Source organism: Xyrauchen texanus, chromosome 41, assembly GCF_025860055.1.
Source record: "Xyrauchen texanus isolate HMW12.3.18 chromosome 41, RBS_HiC_50CHRs, whole genome shotgun sequence".
NCBI classification, from domain to species: Eukaryota; Metazoa; Chordata; class Actinopteri; order Cypriniformes; family Catostomidae; genus Xyrauchen; species Xyrauchen texanus.
Genome location: NC_068316.1, coordinates 17,523,849 through 17,542,189, shown reverse-complemented (window position 1 = coordinate 17,542,189; position 18,341 = coordinate 17,523,849). Strand labels below are relative to the sequence as shown.

Sequence of the window (18,341 nt, the reverse complement as noted above, 5' to 3'; positions counted from 1 at the left end):
CCGGCCAGGGATACAGTAGGTCTGATCAGGCAAAACAACTTGTTCCATCACTTTGCTGAGTCTATTCGCCAATACTTTGGAGAGTAGCTTATAGTCAGTACAAAGCAAAGACACAGGCCTCCAATTTTTTATGAGCTGCAGATCACCTTTTTTTGGCAGCAAGGTAAGAACTGCCCTCCTACAACTTAGAGGCAGACGTCCATTGGCTAGGCTATCTTTCAGCACCGCCAGAAGATCTTCTCCAATTATAAACCAAAAAAACTTATAAAAATCAACAGGTAGACCATCTAGTCCTGGAGTTTTTCTGCTCTGCATACTCTGCAAAGCTATATATACAGTTCACCCAGGACAATATCTGCTTCCAGCACCACATTACTGTCTTGTTTAACCTGGGGAAGACCAGAATAAAAACTCTGAGCCAACATCTGTTCCTCTTGGTGTTCACATTTATACAAACCACAGTAAAAACTAACAGCATGTTTACGAATATCAGCATGATCAGACAACACATGTCCAGAGTCAGACTTTAAACTGTGAGAGCAGTTTCAAGATAACATTGATCCTTTGTGGCCTCAGCCAAAAACTGGAGCTCCTCTACTTCAGACTCCAGAGCTCCGACGGACCTCGCCCTTCGCGCCACCAAAGCTGCAGCCCAAGCTCTAGGGAAGTGCATGGCCTCGCTGACTGTGACCGAGAGACACCTGTGGCTAACGCTAGCCGACATGGGAGAAGCAGAGCGCTCCACGTTCCTCAACGCACCGCTCTCTCCGACCGGTCTCTTCAGCTCCGCGGTGAGTGGCATTGTTGACCGCTTTTCAGAAGTCCAGAAAGCCACCCAAGCCATGAACCTCTTCCTGCCGCGTCGCGTTAGCTCCTCTGCAGGCCGCCCACGTGACCAGCCTCCTGCACGAGCCTCTTCACAGCGCCCAGCTCAACAAAGTCAGACTTCTCAGCGTTGACAGGGCGGCCGCCCTCGATCGCGCTCAGACAGCCGCCGCAGGCCGCAGACCGCCGCCCCCCCCGCGGGCCTCGGTCTAAGGTTGCGCTGAAACCTGAGCAACCGAAGTCCTCCTAGCCTTGTTGAAAAAATGACGGCTCAGTCCCGCCGCGGCCGGACCACCGTCAAAGCTTCGCCCCCTGTCAGTCCCCCTCTCTCAGGCTACTACAGTGGTGGATTCAGCAGCCAACAAGCCGGTGATACTGCCCGCTTGCCTGCACTCAAACGCCGTTTTCACGGCGATCCAAAGAAATCTTGTAAAGAGCAAACATGCCTTATGTGTAGAAAATGTGCCCACAATCCAGTGTTCACCCCTACACACAAGCATTACACTTCCCGTGTTCCTATCAGAGCCCACTCACATAGAGCGGACACAGCCCGCTCGAGTGTTAGAGTCAATAACGCGCCCACGAATCCGTCGCGCGCCCCTTCTCTGGCCGCTCTGTCACAGGACCAGCCTTATGTGTAGAAAATGTGCCCACAATCCAGTGTTCACCTCTACACACAAGCATTACACTTCCCGTGTCCCGATCAGAGCCCACTCACATAAAGCGGACACAAACCGCTTGAGTATTAGAGTCAATAAACGTGCTCATGAATACATGCGCGCGCCCATTCTCTGCCCGCTCTGTCACACGGCCAGCAAACACTTCTCTGTATGTAAGTCCCGTGCCCGTGACTATGCTCGCGCATCACTTAACAGATGTGACTCTTTCCCCATTCACCTCAATCGGGAAGTCACTCACAGAACAGCCTGTCCCTGCTGTCTGCGAGCAGTCATGCATAAGCACAGTAAGCGCTCACACATTCTGTTCAGCTGCTGTGTGCGACAATCAAGGCGATTTGGCCATTCACCCTCTAGCGTTACGCTTCAAAGCGTGGGAAGCTATCCCAGGGATATCCAAATGGGTGTTAAGCACAATAAAACAGGGCTATTTGCTACAGTTCGATCGCCGCCCTCCCGCTTCAGAGCACGGCTCGAAACTATTGTGAACACGGAAGCAGCCTGCATGCTTCGTTCAGAAATAGCAAACCTTCTGTGCAAAAGGGCCATAGAGAAGTGCCGCCTTGAGCTGAGCGAGTCGGGTTTTACAGCCGTTATTTTCTTGTTCCCAAGAAAGACGGAGGCCTCAGACCAATATTAGATCTCAGGGGTTTGAACAAGGTGCTTGCAAAAGACCGTTCAAAATGCTTACAATCAGGAAACTCCTCGCGCATACACGCCAGGGGACTGGTTTATCTCTCTCGATCTGAAAGATGCCTTCTTTCAGATTCAGATAAATCCCGTCACAGGCCATTCTTGAGATTCGCCCGACGGCCAGGTTTATCAATACACCGTCCTTCCGTTCGGCCTGTCTTTAGCACCCGGTACTTTCACGAAGTGCATGGATGCGGCGTTCAGCACCCCTCGCGAGTCAGGGCTTGCGAATTCTGAACTATTTGGACGACTGGCTGATTATGGCACAGTCACATATGGAGCTTCTGTCTCACAGAACAGTTCTCCTCAGCCATCTGAACAGTTTGGGTCTTGCAGTCAATTGGACCAAGAGCTCACTACAGCCCAGTCAGGCAATTTCCTTCCTTGGAATAGAACTAGACTCCGTGGCTATGACGGCTCACTTATCTACACAGCGCACGCGCCGTGTTCAGCGACTAGCCGCGTCCTTTCAGATGAACAGCCTCACGCCTCTGAAAAAATTTCAGAGAGTGCTAGGTTACATGGCCTCAGCCGCAGCAGTACTTCAGCTGGGTTTACTGGGCATGGCCCGCTTCAGCATTGGCTAAACACCCGTGCGTCTCGCCGGGCTTGGGCCACAGGCCGCCAGCCGATCAAGGTGACTCAGACCTGTATTTCAGCTCTGCAGCCCTGGACAGTGGCCGAATGGTATCAGCAGGGAGTGACGATGGGAGCTGTATCTCGCCGAAAAGTCATCTCGACAGACGCGTCCAACACGGGTTGGGGCGCGGTCTGCGAGGGCTCTCCGGTTTTTGGCCTATGGTCAGTTCAGGAAAAGCTCCTTCACATAAATTGTCTGGAAATGATAGCGGTCGAGTACGCGCTATGCGCTTTCTCCGGTCATTCAGGGTCACCACGTCCTGGTCCGTTCGGACAACAGATCTGTGGTATCCTACCTAAACCGTCAGGGCGGTGTCAGATCCAGGAACCTCTTCCATCTGACGAAACGCATACTGAGTTGGTCCCAGTGCCACCTGCACTCGCTGAGGGCGACGCACGTGCCAGGCCACCTGAACGACGGCCCAGACAGACTGTCCAGAGACAATATTCCTCCAGGGGAATGGTCCCTGCATGCTCAAACAGTCCAGAAGTTATGGCGCATATTCGGCAGAGCAGAGATGCTCTTTGCGTCAGAAGAGAACTCTCACTGCCCGATATTTTTCTCGAAAAGCGAGGACGCGCTGGCCCAGGACTGGCCCAACCGCCCGCTTTATGCCTTCCCTCCCGTCTCGCTATTGCCACAGGTAATGCAGAGGATCAGGGAAACGCGTCACTCAGTGCTCCTCATAGCCCCGCGTTGGGAGAATCAGACATGGTTCCCGGAGCTTACGCAGCTGTCACTGACAGCGCCGTGGCCCATCCCAGTGACAGCAGATCTCCTCTCTCAAGCTCGCGGCACGATCTGGCATACCCACCCAGAGTGCTGGGCGCGGCACGCGTGGGTGATCAACGACTACTCGTCGTTCTGCCAGAAGGGGTAATAAACACCATCATACACGCTAGAGCCCCTTCCACGAGAAGACTCTATGCGTCAAAATGGTCTGTGTTTTCGAAATGGTGCACCGACAGAGACCTGGACCCACGGACATGTGGGGTGTCGTCGCTGCTCGTGTTTTTACAAGAGTTGCTGGATAAGGGCAGATCCCCATCCACGCTCAAAGTGTATGTGGCGGCCGTCGCGGCGTTCGCTGAACCCCTGCACGGCCAGTCACTGGGAAAAAACGAGCTGGTCATCCGCTTCCTCAAGGGAGCTAGAAGGATGAACCCCCCCGCGCCCCCCATCGGTTCCTATCTGGGATCTTTCTATAGTTCTCGAAACTATGAAAGCCCCCCCTTTCGAACCGCTTCAATCCGTGGATTTGAAATACCTTTCACTCAAAACCGTTTTTCTGACTGCCCTGTCATCAGTCAAACGTGTGGGAGACCTTCACGCGCTGTCTGTCAGCGCTGCGTGTCTTGAGTTTGGACCAAGTGACTCCAAGGTCATTTTAAAGCCTAGACACGGCTATGTTCCCAAGGTGATCGGTACTCCTTTCAGAGCACAGGTCATTTCCCTATTGGCGCTGCCAGCATCCGATAGCTTAACGCGACGCCAATCTCCTTTGCCCAGTCAGAGCACTGTGATTGTATACTGCGCGCTCCGCCTCTTTCAGGCGCTCTGAGCAGCTTTTCGTTTCGTTCGAGGGCGCACCAAAGGTCTGCCGCCTCGAAACAGACACTGTCTAGATGGATAGTGGACGCTATTGCTGCCGCATACGCGTCAAAAGACCTGCCATGCCCGTTGGGCATTAGGGCTCACTCCACTAGAGGCATGGCCTCATTGTGGGCATGGTCCAGCGGGATTTCCATTCACGACATATGTGTGGCAGCGGGCTGGGCTTCCCCTTCCACCTTTGTCAGATTTTACAATCTGGAAGTGCCCGCCCTACAGGCAAATCTACTAGCGGTTTAATACGCTACAGCTCCCTGGTGAGCTGCACTGATGGGACTCATTCCACACGACCAGCACCGCTCTGTCGTTCCCTTCCCACTATGTGCTTATGTATTACACACACACTGGCCCGCACTCTTGTCGGCCAAATATTATTTCCCCACTCACAAGGGCTCCCCGGGTCCCCCACCCCGGGGCTCATGCAGTGGATGCTTGGCACGCACGGCGTTGACAATGGGTTCCCGTGAGCGTAAGCTAGCTTACGCAATACTGAGAGAACCTCTCGTGAAGAGAACGAATCGGTTACCTAACGTAACCTCGGTGCTCTCTAGATGAGGGAACGAGTATTGCGTAGCCGGCCGTGCTTCGCGCCACGAGCGACTTTCGCTTCATTCAATGAAAACCAGGGTTCCAGCCTAGGAACTACGCTTATATGCACTCTAGCCATGCCCATTTTGGCGGGCTTTGATGCAGTAAGCGTGCGGACGCCTCTCATTGGACGCGAGTTCGCCCAAGTTCGTCTATAGGCTGCAGCAGTTGCCGCAGAGCAACCAATGAGCTCGCTAGCTAGCCCGCTCAAGGTCTGCAGTTGCTGCACTGCATTGACAAATGATACAAAATTAAGGATAATTTTTTGGCTTCAATATCTCAGAAAAGATGAATCTTTCCCGTAGCGTAAGCTAGCTTACGCAATACTCGTTCCCTCATCTAGAGAGAACCGAGGTTACGTTAGGTAACCGATTCGTTTTATATGATGATTTTTTTTTTTAAACCGTCTGATGCATTCCGTTTTTGTCCCTGAGAATGTTTTGGTTCATTCTGTTTTTGTCCCTGAGTTTTATCCGATTCACTCTGTTTTTGTCCCTGAGTTTTATCCGATTCACTCTGTTTTTGTCCCTGAGTTTTATCCGATTCACTCTGTTTTTGTCCCTGAGTTTTATCCGATTCACTCTGTTTTTGTCCCTGAGTTTTATCGGATTCACTCTGTTTTTGTCCCTGAGTTTTATCGGATTCACTCTGTTTTTGTCCCTGAGTTTTATCCGATTCACTCTGTTTTTGTCCCTGAGTTTTATCCGATTCACTCTGTTTTTGTCCCTGAGTTTTATCCGATTCACTCTGTATTTGTCCCTGAGTGTTATCCGATTCACTTTGTTTTTGTCCCTGAGTTTCATGTAACTTACTTTGTTTAGATCCCTGAAATTCCTTTACTACATTCTGTTTTTGTCCTTGTGATTTATTTGTTTTGTCCAATTTTTGTCCCTGAAATTCGTTTAATTCATTTTGTTTTTGTCTCTGAGATGTACTTGACTCACCCTGATCTAAGGTCTTATTACTAAATCCCGCAGGGAATTTCTCTGGGCATGATCGTATAATGTGACCCTCCATTCCACATCCAAAACATTTCATTTTCTCAGACGTTACATAAACATTGTAATCATAATCATCCACTCTGAACTTGAACACTAAATTTAAATCTTCATTGCTATTTTTAAGAACCATGAAAACCTGCCTTCTAAAAGAAACAACATGTCTCAAATTCAGAGATTTACAGCCAAGGCCAAATGTTTTAATCGGAGACATTAGCTGTCCATGTCTCGAAAGTTCCCTCTCTAACATTTCGTTGCTGATGAACGGAGGGACTTTAATTTAATTTAAAATAAACTTTTTAGCCGGATTAACGAGCGGCACCGCTTGAATCAAGATATCTTTGATCGTTAAGGTGCGTACACACTGCCACGACTTTATCGCTGCAGGTCGCCAGTGGCTGGCGGTGAAGTCGCTAGTGGGTGTTACCACTACTGGTCGCCTAGTAACGTTTATAAATGACATTCACGGATGCCACTCCATTGCTGTTGACAGCGAATCTCTTTTCTTGCCACTAAAAACAAACATTTTGGAGGGAAAAGACTAAATATAAATGGAATCAGTACATAAAATGCTTTATATCAAAGATGAATGAGAAACAAGGCGTGCTGTTTGCCATAGCGGCTGTTTATCTGCGGCGAAAATGCAAACGCCGGTCTGTCTGGGTCCACAAATCCCCGCGATCTCAAATACACCTTTCCACGCAGTATTTTTCTTAAAAATGTCCTTGTACGTGGGAAGAGACATATCATAGAGCACTGGAACATTTCTAACAGCAAGAATTAGCCTTTCATCCACCTTTCCGTTACTGCAGGAGCTGAGAGAGAGAGAGAGAGAGAGAAAGGATCACGTGAGCTCTCCCGTCTTCTCTCCTATTGGCTGTCGCTTCCGTTAGTCGCTCCAAAGTTGAACTTTTCTCAACTTTGTCACGTCGCTGGACACGCCCACATCTAGCGCCAACGGTCGCGACAGCTCGTGTCGCCGGAAGTCGCTGTGCTCGCATTGAAAATGAATGGTATTGAGTCGCTGTCGCGCGCGATGTCGCTGGCAGTGTGTACGCACCTTTACACCTTGTTCAACAATTGTTGCAACTTTCTCAAAGCTGTCTACAAAAATCACAACACCGCTGTTCATCCTCGACGCGGATTTAACGCTATCATATCCAACAATTCCTCCGACTGCCAAAGCGCAATCCTCTACCGAACAGTCTATAGTTGGACAAAGTTTAAAGGCATGTCGACGCGTGAGCGTTTCCAGCCCCGCTCCTCCAACACCACGAGCCGGCATGACTCCCGGTTACACCGGTTGTCGCCGCCACCAAGACAACTAACCCACTTAGAATACACCACTAACAATAAACTAAATAAAACTAAAACAACATAGAAAAAAAAAAAAAAAAAAAAAGAGCAAAAAGGAGAAATAAACACTCACGCAAACACCACACTCCCAATCTCGCACCACTCACCCAACTTCCGCTCAGAGAGAGAGAGAGAGAGAGAGAGAGAGAGAGAGAGAGAGAGAGAGAGAGAGAGAGAGAGAGAGAGAGAGAGAGAAATTAAAGCTCAGTTAAATGGCTTGAATTCAGGCATGAATATTAAATTATGGTTGATGTCATGTAAGATAAAGATTCCCTCAGCACAGAGATGAGAAGGAGTGGCAGAGAATGTTTGAGATAAAACAGACCAGAGAAAGCAGACAGCGGGCATCCATCTATCAATCAATCATCCACGAAGACACTCTCTTTCACCCAAAGGCTGATGCCAGTGTTACAGTAGAGAGTTCATGCCTGATCATGCCAACAGAGGGCACCAGTAGAAAGATAGAGAGAGAGAGAAATATTGAAGATTACACATGCATTGTTTTTTTATGGGACCAACGGGGGGAGACCAATGGTGAATCTAAAGATTGTGGCTTGTGCTCAGACCTCATTGTCAGTTGGCACAACAGAGGTGACATTTCGATATGCTTTTTGTGGGTGCACCAGACACAAAGGCTACAGAATATTCTCTCTTTTTCTTTTAGGAGTGAGAGTATGAAGGCTAAAATTTAGTTTAGCAAACATTATGAGATACAAGCATGGTAGAAAGACTTTTGGACTTTGACCTTGATTACAATAATCACTTTATGTGCTTTTTTTAAACAGTACATGATAGAAAAATAATTCTGAATGGATATTTAAGTAATAACCAAATGCAGATGAATCGCCTGGTTCAAAACATATGCAGTCTTTGCATTATAATTTATCAATTATTAATTTAATTTTGTTCAGTCTGAAAAATCACCTTTGAGAGAAACACACCATTGATCATACTAATGATGTAACCGTTTAAAAGGGCTTCAAATGGATTTTAATTGCTATGTCAAAAGGCACGCTAAACAAATGTTGTACTAAAACACCAACTCATGTTAAATCTTTCTCAGTCTCAGTCACATCTTACCCTACCCACAAAAATATAAAAATCTATTTTATTCAAAGCTCTTAATAATAAATAAATCATTCAAAACCATTAAACCCCCCCCCCCCCAAAAAAATGTTTGTTTTTGTTTCAGAGAGTGAAAACAAGCCAGAACATCCAGGGAAGCTACAGTAGATTTATTCCTGGAAACAAACTTCCACTCATAACTCTTCTCAACACTAACTCAACATAGTGCCCTCCACTCATTTCATGCCCTGAGTGGATTTCAATGGGCCTCAGTTTTGAGCCGTAACTGAAGAAAACCAGGCAGGCCAAAATAAGGAAGTAGGATTAGGAGTCAGGGCATAAATCGATGAGACATAATGGAAGGCTAGAAAAAAGGCAGAGAGCTTCAATTTCCCAATCTGCCCCTCTGCCTACACACACTCGCATGCACGCACACACACAGGCATGAATACATTCTTAATCTCGCACACAGGCCTGCAGCCAGGGCTGATTACTCTTCTTTTCAGGAAGGATTCATGCAGAAGGTGAATATCCAGCTTTAGAGAAAAGCTCTGGAGTGTTTACGCTGGGTGCTGCTGAAGATGACCTAGCAGTGCGGTCGACAAGCTTAGACACAAAGGCTTTGACTCAGACATGATACACACACAACAGCACTCTTGAACTTTGTTTTTGCCTATCTTTAATCTCTTTTTCCCTCTCTCAGATGTAGTCATGTGAATCACAATTGAAGTCGTTTCTTAGTATGCTCAATAGTTTGCTCTTTAATCGATCAGAAGACTTAAAACGAGTCCTTAGTTGCGTTTCATTTAAAGATACAGTTGGAAATTTCTGTGCCACTAGTGGCTCCAAATGGGATTGCTATCTGGTATTTGGAAATGACAAAGCGAATTTTGACCAATGCAAATGTGAGTGTTTGGAAACTACTTTGGAAAATGTCACAATTTTTCCAATTCCATTTGGTGCCACTAGAGTTGCAGAAATTACCCTCTGCACCTTTAAGTACAAATGTTGTCTCGGATGTTTGTCCTAAAGTTTCTTAGGAGAAATAAAAATACCCACAAATGAGACTATAGTTGACCTGTTGACAAGTCAAGATGACTGTTGATAGTAAAATTACAAGAGTATAGCATTAATATTAACATTAGTATAGCCCAGATAATTTACTTTGGTTTTGGTTCATTCATTTAAATTAGGACTATCAATTGGTTTCAATGTTTAATTGAATTAATTATACACATCAATATTATCTAAAAAAAAGTCCCCCAAAATATAGATAATTATATATATATATATATATATATATATATATATATATATATATATATACACTCACCTAAAGGATTATTAGGAACACCTGTTCAATATCTCATTAATGCAATTATCTAATCAACCAATCACATGGCAGTTGCTTCAATGCATTTAGGGGTGTGGTCCTGGTCAAGACAATCTCCTGAACTCCAAACTGAATGTCAGAATGGGAAAGAAAGGTGATTTAAGCAATTTGGAGCGTGGCATGGTTGTTGGTGCCAGACGGGCCGGTCTGAGTATTTCACAATCTGCTCAGTTACTGGGATTTTCACGCACAACCATTTCTAGGGTTTACAGAAAATGGTGTGAAAAGGGAAAAACATCCAGTATGCGGCAGTCCTGTGGGCGAAAATGCCTTGTTGATGCTAGAGGTCAGAGGAGAATGGGCCGACTGATTCAAGCTGATAGAAGAGCAACTTTGCCTGAAATAAGCACTCGTTACAACCGAGGTATGCAGCAAAGCATTTGTGAAGCCACAACACGCACAACCTTGAGGCGGATGGGCTACAACAGCAGAAGACCCCACCGGGTACCACTCATCTCCACTACAAATAGGAAACAGAGGCTACAATTTGCAAGAGCTCACCAAAATTGGACAGTTGAAGACTGGAAAAATGTTGCCTGGTCTGATGAGTCTCGATTTCTGTTGAGACATTCAGATGGTAGAGTCAGAATTTGGCGTAAACAGAATGAGAACATGGATCCATCATGCCTTGTTACCACTGTGCATGCTGGTGGTGGTGGTGTAATGGTGTGGGGGATGTTTTCTTGGCACACTTTAGGCCCCTTAGTGCCAATTGGGCATCGTTTAAATGCCACGGCCTACCTGAGCATTGTTTCTGACCATGTCCATCCCTTTATGGCCACCATGTACCCATCCTCTGATGGCTACTTCCAGCAGGATAATGCACCATGTCACAAAGCTCGAATCATTTCAAATTGGTTTCTTGAACATGACAATGAGTTCACTGTACTAAAATGGTCCCCACAGTCACCAGATCTCAACCCAATAGAGCATCTTTGGGATGTGGTGGAACGGGAGCTTCGTGCCCTGGATGTGCATCCCACAAATCTCCATCAACTGCAAGATGCTATCCTATCAATATGGGCCAACATTTCTAAAGAAAGCTTTCAGCACCTTGTTGAATCAGTGCCACGTAGAATTAAGGCAGTTCTGAAGGCGAAAGGGGTCAAACACAGTATTAGTATGGTGTTCCTAATAATCCTTTAGGTGAGTGTATATATATATATATATATATATATATATATATATATACACTCACCTATATATATATACCTTAATTTAGATATATAGATTATATACCTTTTTATTTTTGTATCTTGGCAAATTCTAACACAATTTGTGAAATTTTTAAGATCTCCTGTGAAACCCTCTTGAAGACACACAAAATGACTGTTTTTGTTTTTCACAGGAGAAAAATCTGAAAAGCAAGAGACTTCACCAAAAGCCTCCATTTGCTCTTTATTTAATCAAATTGCTATCAATGGAAAACAACTGACAAACAAGATGCGTTGCCCTCTTGCTTATAAGCAGAGACTATAGCTGGGCATAACCCTTGAGGGAATGCTGAATATGAAACAACGGCACATCTGTCATGCTGAGACCCTTCCTGTCTTTCTCTGATGCAATAACCTTTGCTCTCTGGAGGACTTTGGCACTTCTAGGCAATGTGTGCATTAATGATCACAAATTCTTTTCTTTTCCCCTCACATTCTTATCGTGCCAGACTCATTCAGGGCCACTTTGTATGCATCCATGCCCTGCTAGCAGCAAAAACACTCCCAACTGGAAGTGCTGTCATCTTCATGCAGACTTTTACATGTGCTGTATGCGTAATGCCCAGTTTGCCATCCTTCCCTGCACCCCTCCAACAAATGATTGATGCTTTGCTGTCACAAGCCTCTGAGAATGCACTAAGCGAGTACCTGTTCTCTCTGCTCAGGCTCACCTGAATATTTTTATTCTATTTTCAGTTAAAATAGGAGAGAAAAGAACAAGATTGCTTCTCCTCTCAGTCCAAAAAAGGGTAAAACAGTAGGATGTAAAAATAATGGGTTTTGTGTGGATTCAGTGAATTATGAGGTAAAACTGAGGACAACAAAATGATTGTGTGTAATATTTCTTATATAGAGCAGTCCTATTAACATTAAGTAAATAACGACTAACTTACATTTTAGAAATAATATGGCCAGTTATTATGTCTGTTTTTGCTTTGTTAATGAAAATAGTTCCAAATGAAGTCAAAACAGGATCAATCGTTGTGTGCTGCCAAGCAGAGCACAGACTGGCAGCCTGTCTGGAATACAAACAGTGAAGCTTCCCAGTGCAGTTATTTTAAATCTTGGAACATCGCTTGTCTAATCAGGTTAGAGGACCAGAACTAACTGTTGCATATTTGTAAAAGAGAGAGAATGGGATATTACATCCCCACAACCCTGGCATTCTGTGCCCTCATGCCCCTGAGCTGAGGACAGGGAGGCTGCAGGAGGTTCTGTTTTGACAAATGGAGCCACTAAGCTGCTTTCCTTCCCTCTGCGTGCTTCTTCAGAGCCCTTTAGAGATATACACCACTGCCTGGGGAGATACAGCTGGCTAGAGAATGCACTGCTGGCTCAGAAGTGTGTGTATGCATATGCTTGTGAGCAAGGGTGAGGGTGTAAGAGCTAAGGGGGAAAAATCCTGCAGCACAGATAATAATTTTCATGAGAGAAAATGTTTGAAACATGGGTACATTTTAATCTGAAGGAATAGTTCACACATATATTAAAATATGTTATCATGTAGTCATCCTCATGTGGTTCCAAACCTATACGGCTTTCTTTCTTCAGTGGAATGTGAACCCTTTTCCAGGGTGCTCTTTTCCATACAATAAAAAGGAATAGAGATAGACACTTTCAAATGCCATAAGTGACAAACAACACAAGAAAAGTTTAAGATGTTATTCACAGATAATCTAAATGAGTAAATGGTTGCATTTTCACTTTGAGTGAATTAACCATTTGAGATTAACTTGAGAACCACAGATACAATGAAAAATCTCTTTCCTTTTAAGAACAAATGACCATTTTGAGTCCTTAGTTTCATTTATTTAGTTTCATGCGGTAGAGGAATTAGACATGTATAAATAAAATCTATTGGTTATGTCTGAATATGTCCTTTTCTCCTTTAGACTTGTTGGCCTTCAGTCCAAAAAGAAAAAAGAATAAAGGAAATAGACTGATGCAGAAATGGGAGAATAACCACATACAAATTCGAAGATTACACAACAGTTGAGTAATACACTACAAAGGAAACAAATTGCTCGACAACACTGAGCCACTTCAAGAAACGTAAAACACTGGATGAAACATGGAATTTATCCATAATGTTATATTTCTGCATTTTGGATTGCCAATTGTTTGATAAACAGTGTAAAGGAAAAGCTGGATTGGCTTGAAAACGTGATCTGTGTGAAAGAGATTTCTCTCTTCTTTCCATGTTCTTCTTATTTTGTTTTGTGTAGGTCTGTGCGGAGGCTCTTTAAAAATCCCATCTAACTATTCAACTGATCAGTTATGCGGCTTCATCCATAAATTGGCCATTTTTGAGAAACAAGTATGTGATAATTAATTGAATTGAATTATAAGCAATTACAGAGTCTGTTTAAAGTCTGCGGTGTCTTTCTTCTCCTAGAGCCTCCATTTATATTCAAGAGAGAACAATGGTAGAAGATTTCAGGCAAATGCATTGTAATCAGTGCAACAAATACAGACTCAAAATAGAGAATAGAAGCTGGGCACAGGAGTCTACCAGGAAGAAATGATAAGGAAAGAGCCTTTCTGATGTGATCCTGGCAGCATAGGAAGTGTCCGCTCAGCACTTCCTCTTTTCAAACTTATCAGTCTACTGCAGTAAGTGTATAACCATGGGATTCTGAACAAAAGTAGGAGAGAAGGCTCAAGGAAAGAATGTGAAACATATAGACAGAGGGAGAAACAAAGTGAGAAGGAAACAGGCTCTTACATTTCAGCTCTAAACGGATGAAATCTGTGTTCCCAAGGTTTTCTAGGAAGACGCCGTAGGGAGCAGAGGTCTTGAAGTAAAAGGAGATGTCAGCACTTGTTTCTCCTTGAAAAGTGGAGAAGTGCAGATATGAAGAGGGTGTATTGAAGGATGCTGCATTCCAGTAGCTACCTGCAAACAGACCAGAAGACCAGGTCAAAGTTATGTTTAAATTCTGTTACAAAAGTCTTCAGTCAATGTCCCCTTAACCACATTAAATCTTCATGAACTTCACAGAAGCAAAGCTTTATCTAACACAAAATCACTTATTATCTGTCGTCCCTGCTTAAAAGACCATCTTAGACAGGCATGAATTCCCATGCATGTCCAGGCTGGTTTATGCTGGTTTGGTGCTGGTTAAGTTGGTGGACCTACAATGCCTAGTCGGTGAAGCAGTTTGACTAGCATGGTTTTTCTGGTTAAGCTGGATGACCAAATAAATCTATCTAGTTAAGGTAATTTAAAGGGACAGTTCACCCAAAAATGAAAGTTCTCTCATCATTTACTCACCCTAATACCGTCCCAGATGTGTATGACTTTCTTTTTCTGCAGAACACAAACAAAGATTTTTAGAAGAATATTTCAGCTCTGAAGGTCAATTCAATGCAAGTGAATGGTGACCAGCCTTTTGAAGCTCCAAAAATCACATAAAGGCCACATAAAGGTAATCTATAAGAATCCAGTGTTTAAATCCATATCTTCAACAATGATATGATAGGTGTGTGTGTGAGAAACTGATAGATATTGAAGTCATTTTTACTATCACTTTCCAATTTCACATGTTTTGTTTTCACATTATTTGTGCATATTGACACCTACTGGGCAGGGAGGAGAATTTAAAGTAATCCATCCATCCATCCATCTTCAACCGCTTATCCGAAGTCGGGTCGCGGGGGCAGCTGCTCCAGCAGGGGGCCCCAAACTTCCCTATCCCGAGCCAATTTAAAGTAATAATAAAAATAAAAAAAAGGACTTAAATATTGATCTGTTTCTCACCCACACCTATCATATTGCTTCTGAAGATATGGAATAACCACTGGAATCTTATGGATTACTTTTATATGGACTTTTTGTAGCTTTAAATGTCTGGTCACCATTCACTTGCATTGTATGGACCTACAGAGCTGAGATATTCTTCTAAAAATCTTAATTCTTTTGTTCTGCAGAATAAATAAAATCAAACAAATCTGGGATAGCATGAGTGTGAGTAAATACATTTTCATGTTTGTTATAACTATTTCTTTAAGGTTAGAAATAGAAAATGTGAAAATTCTGTCATTATTAACCCTCATGATGTTCCAAACAAAAACACGTTTTTTTTTTTTTGGAGAATAAGAGAGGATGTTAGGTAAAATGTCAACTTTCACTTTCATAAGAAAGAGCAGTGTCAACATTCTTAAACATTTCTCCTCCTGTTCTATGGAAGAAAGAAAGCCATACAGGTTTGGAACGACATACAGGTGAAACTCGAAAAATTAGAATATCGTGCAAAAGTTCATTAATTTCAGTAATTCAACTTAAAAGGTGAAACTAATATATTATGTAGACTCATTACAAGCAAAGTAAGATATTTCAAGCCTTTATTTGATATAATTTTGATGATTATGGCTTACAGCTTATGAAAACCCCAAATTCAGAATCTCAGAATATTAGAATATTGTGAAAAGGTTCAGTATTGTAGGCTCAAAGTGTCACACTCTAATCAGCTAAACACCTGCAAAGGGTTCCTGAGCCTTTAAATGGTCTCTCAGTCTGGTTCAGTTGAATTCACAATCATGGGGAAGACTGCTGACCTGACAGTTGTGCAGAAAACCATCATTGAAACCCTCCACAAGGAGGGAAATCCTCAAAAGGTAATTGCAAAAGAAGTTGGATGTTCTCAAAGTGCTGTATCAAAGCACATTAATAGAAAGTTAAGTGGAAGGGAAAAGTGTGGAAGAAAAAGGTGCACAAGCAGCAGGGATGACCGTAGCCTGGAGAGGATTGTCAGGAAAAGGCCATTCAAATGTGTGGGGAGCTTCACAAGGAGTGGACTGAGGCTGGAGTTACTGCATCAAGAGCCACCACACACAGACGGGTCCTGGACATGGGCTTCAAATGTCAAACGTCTTACCTGGGCTAAAAGAAAAAAGAACTGGTCTGTTGCTCAGTGGTCCAAAGTCCTCTTTTCTGATGAGAGCAAATTTTGCATCTCATTTGGAAACCAAGGTCCCAGAGTCTGGAGGAAGAATGGAGAGGCACACAATCCAAGATGCTTGAAGTCCAGTGTGAAGTTTCCACAGTCTGTGTTGGTTTGGGGAGCCATGTCATCGGCTGGTGTTGGTCCACTGTGCTTTATTAAGTCCAGAGTCAACGCAGCCGTCTACCGGGACATTTTAGAGCTCTTCATGCTTCCTTCAGCAGACAAGCTTTATGGAGATGCTGACTTCATTTTCCAGCAGGACTTGGCACCTGCCCACACTGCCAAAAGTACCAAAACCTGGTTCAATGACCATGGTATTACTGTGCTTGATTTGCCAGAAAACTCGCCTGACCTGAACCCCATAGAGAATCTATGGGGCATTGCCAAGAGAAAGATGAGAGACATGAGACCAAACAATGCAGAAGAGCTGAAGGCCGCTATTGAAGCATCTTGGTCTTCCATAACACCTCAGCAGTGCCACAGGCTGATAGCATCCATGCCACGCCGCATTGAGGCAGTAATTAATGCAAAAGGGGCCCAAACCAAGTACTGAGTACATATGCATGATTATACTTTTCAGAGGGCCGACATTTCTGTATTTAAAATCCTTTTTTTATTGATTTCATGTAATATTCTAATTTTCTGAGATTCTGAATTTGGGGTTTTCATAAGCTGTAAGCCATAATCATCAAAATTATATCAAATAAAGGCTTGAAATATCTTACTTTGCTTGTAATGAGTCTATATAATATATTAGTTTCACCTTTTGAGTTGAATTACTGAAATTAATGAACTTTTGCACAATATTCTAATTTTTCGAGTTTCACCTGTAAGATACAATCCCTTTAAGATAGCATGCTAGCATCCTTTACTAGGGACCAGCATCCAAAACACAACATATTCTGCTGACCAGCAATGCTAGTATTTTTAGAAGGGTTATTCTGTATTCTGCACACTAGTCTGCTCTTCAGGCTGTGCGTAGACAAAAAACATTGGTGAAATGACCTGCATCATCAGAAATCACACAAAAGTCACAAACAAGAGGAAAACAACAATTCAATCAAAGATGTCAACCCTTCTCTAAAATCTAAGTGGAAATGTACCATTACGAGCTTTAGCTAGTTCCTACAGTACCATTACTGTAAAATAAGTGTTGTGTGTGTACTGTATGTATAGGTGGAATATAGGTATATCTGCTGGAATGGAGGGGAATGGAGATTGGAGTCATTTCAAAGCCAGCTTGCCATCATCTCTCTCCAATAGCATTCAGGGATTGACCCCCACCCACCTTGTAATAGAGGTGCACTGAATCCCCGCTTAGCTGAGTGGAAGAAACACAAATAAAGTGTCATGTCTCTCCAACATGATGAGTGGTACAGTTTTCTGGTTAGGGGGTTATTTTGGGTGATCGTTGAGCCGAGGGATAAAGTGAGAGATCACTCTAAATCAAATGTACGTTTGGGGTAAGCTTAAGTTTAGCTCAGACTATCTCCAGGGATTTTCTGTGGTCAGTTATTGGACATCCTGTGGCTGGTGTTTGTGTGTAGGTGTGTGTGTGTGTGTGTGTGTGTGGGAGACAGAAAATAAAAGCAACATGTGGCCCATCCTTGTTTGGCATTCTGTTGAAATACTGTATCTCCTCATACGACTTGTAAATAAAATTAGTTTCAGATACACTACCAAAATGACACTACTTTGTAGGGGTGACTGTGGCTCTGGTGGTAGAGCAGGTTGGCCCCTAATCACACGATTCCTGGACCACATGACTCCACATGCCGAAGTCTCCTTGGCAAGACACTGAACCCCAAGTTGCTCCCAATAGCAGGGTAGTGCCTTGCATAGGAGCTCTGCAGTCATTGGTGTGTGAGTGTGTGTGTGAATGGGTGAATGAGTCACAGTGTAAAGTGCTTTGAAAACCGAAAAGGTTAAAAAAGCGATATATAAGTATAGACCATTTACCATTTTGTTCCCTGCTGAAAAGATGGTTATTTTGTCTCCCAGCATGGCCAGGCAAGTTAGGTTGCTCTATTTTTGGTGGTTTTAGAGAGGTTTTGGGCACTTTTGAACTGTTCAGACTGGAAGACTTGATGGCCAACCAGTTAGACCAGCTAGACCAGCCTAAACCAATCAGAATAAACCAGCCTGAACCAGCATGAAAATTCATGCTGGCCTATGCTAATCTTTTAAGTATGGGGTTGAGTCATATATTCAGTTAAATGCTAAAGCATTCGCATATCAACACAAACACTGAATGATAGGTATACTTTGCATATGCACTCACACACTCACAGATACAGACAGAAATCCATTAATAATCAGTCATGCGGCAGAGAGA

The 18,341-nt window shown here is 43.8% G+C and overlaps 1 protein-coding gene across 2 annotated transcripts in view; it reads right to left on the bottom strand.

The window, feature by feature from the left end:
* cntnap2a (contactin associated protein 2a) overlaps positions 1–18,341 on the bottom strand; it is a 521,370-nt gene that overhangs the window by 60,558 nt on the left and 442,471 nt on the right. For both annotated transcript variants that reach the window (XM_052113320.1, XM_052113321.1), the window contains one exon: positions 13,786–13,956. In XM_052113320.1, coding sequence (XP_051969280.1) covers positions 13,786–13,956 — 171 coding nt within the window. The remainder of the gene's footprint in view (positions 1–13,785; positions 13,957–18,341) is intronic.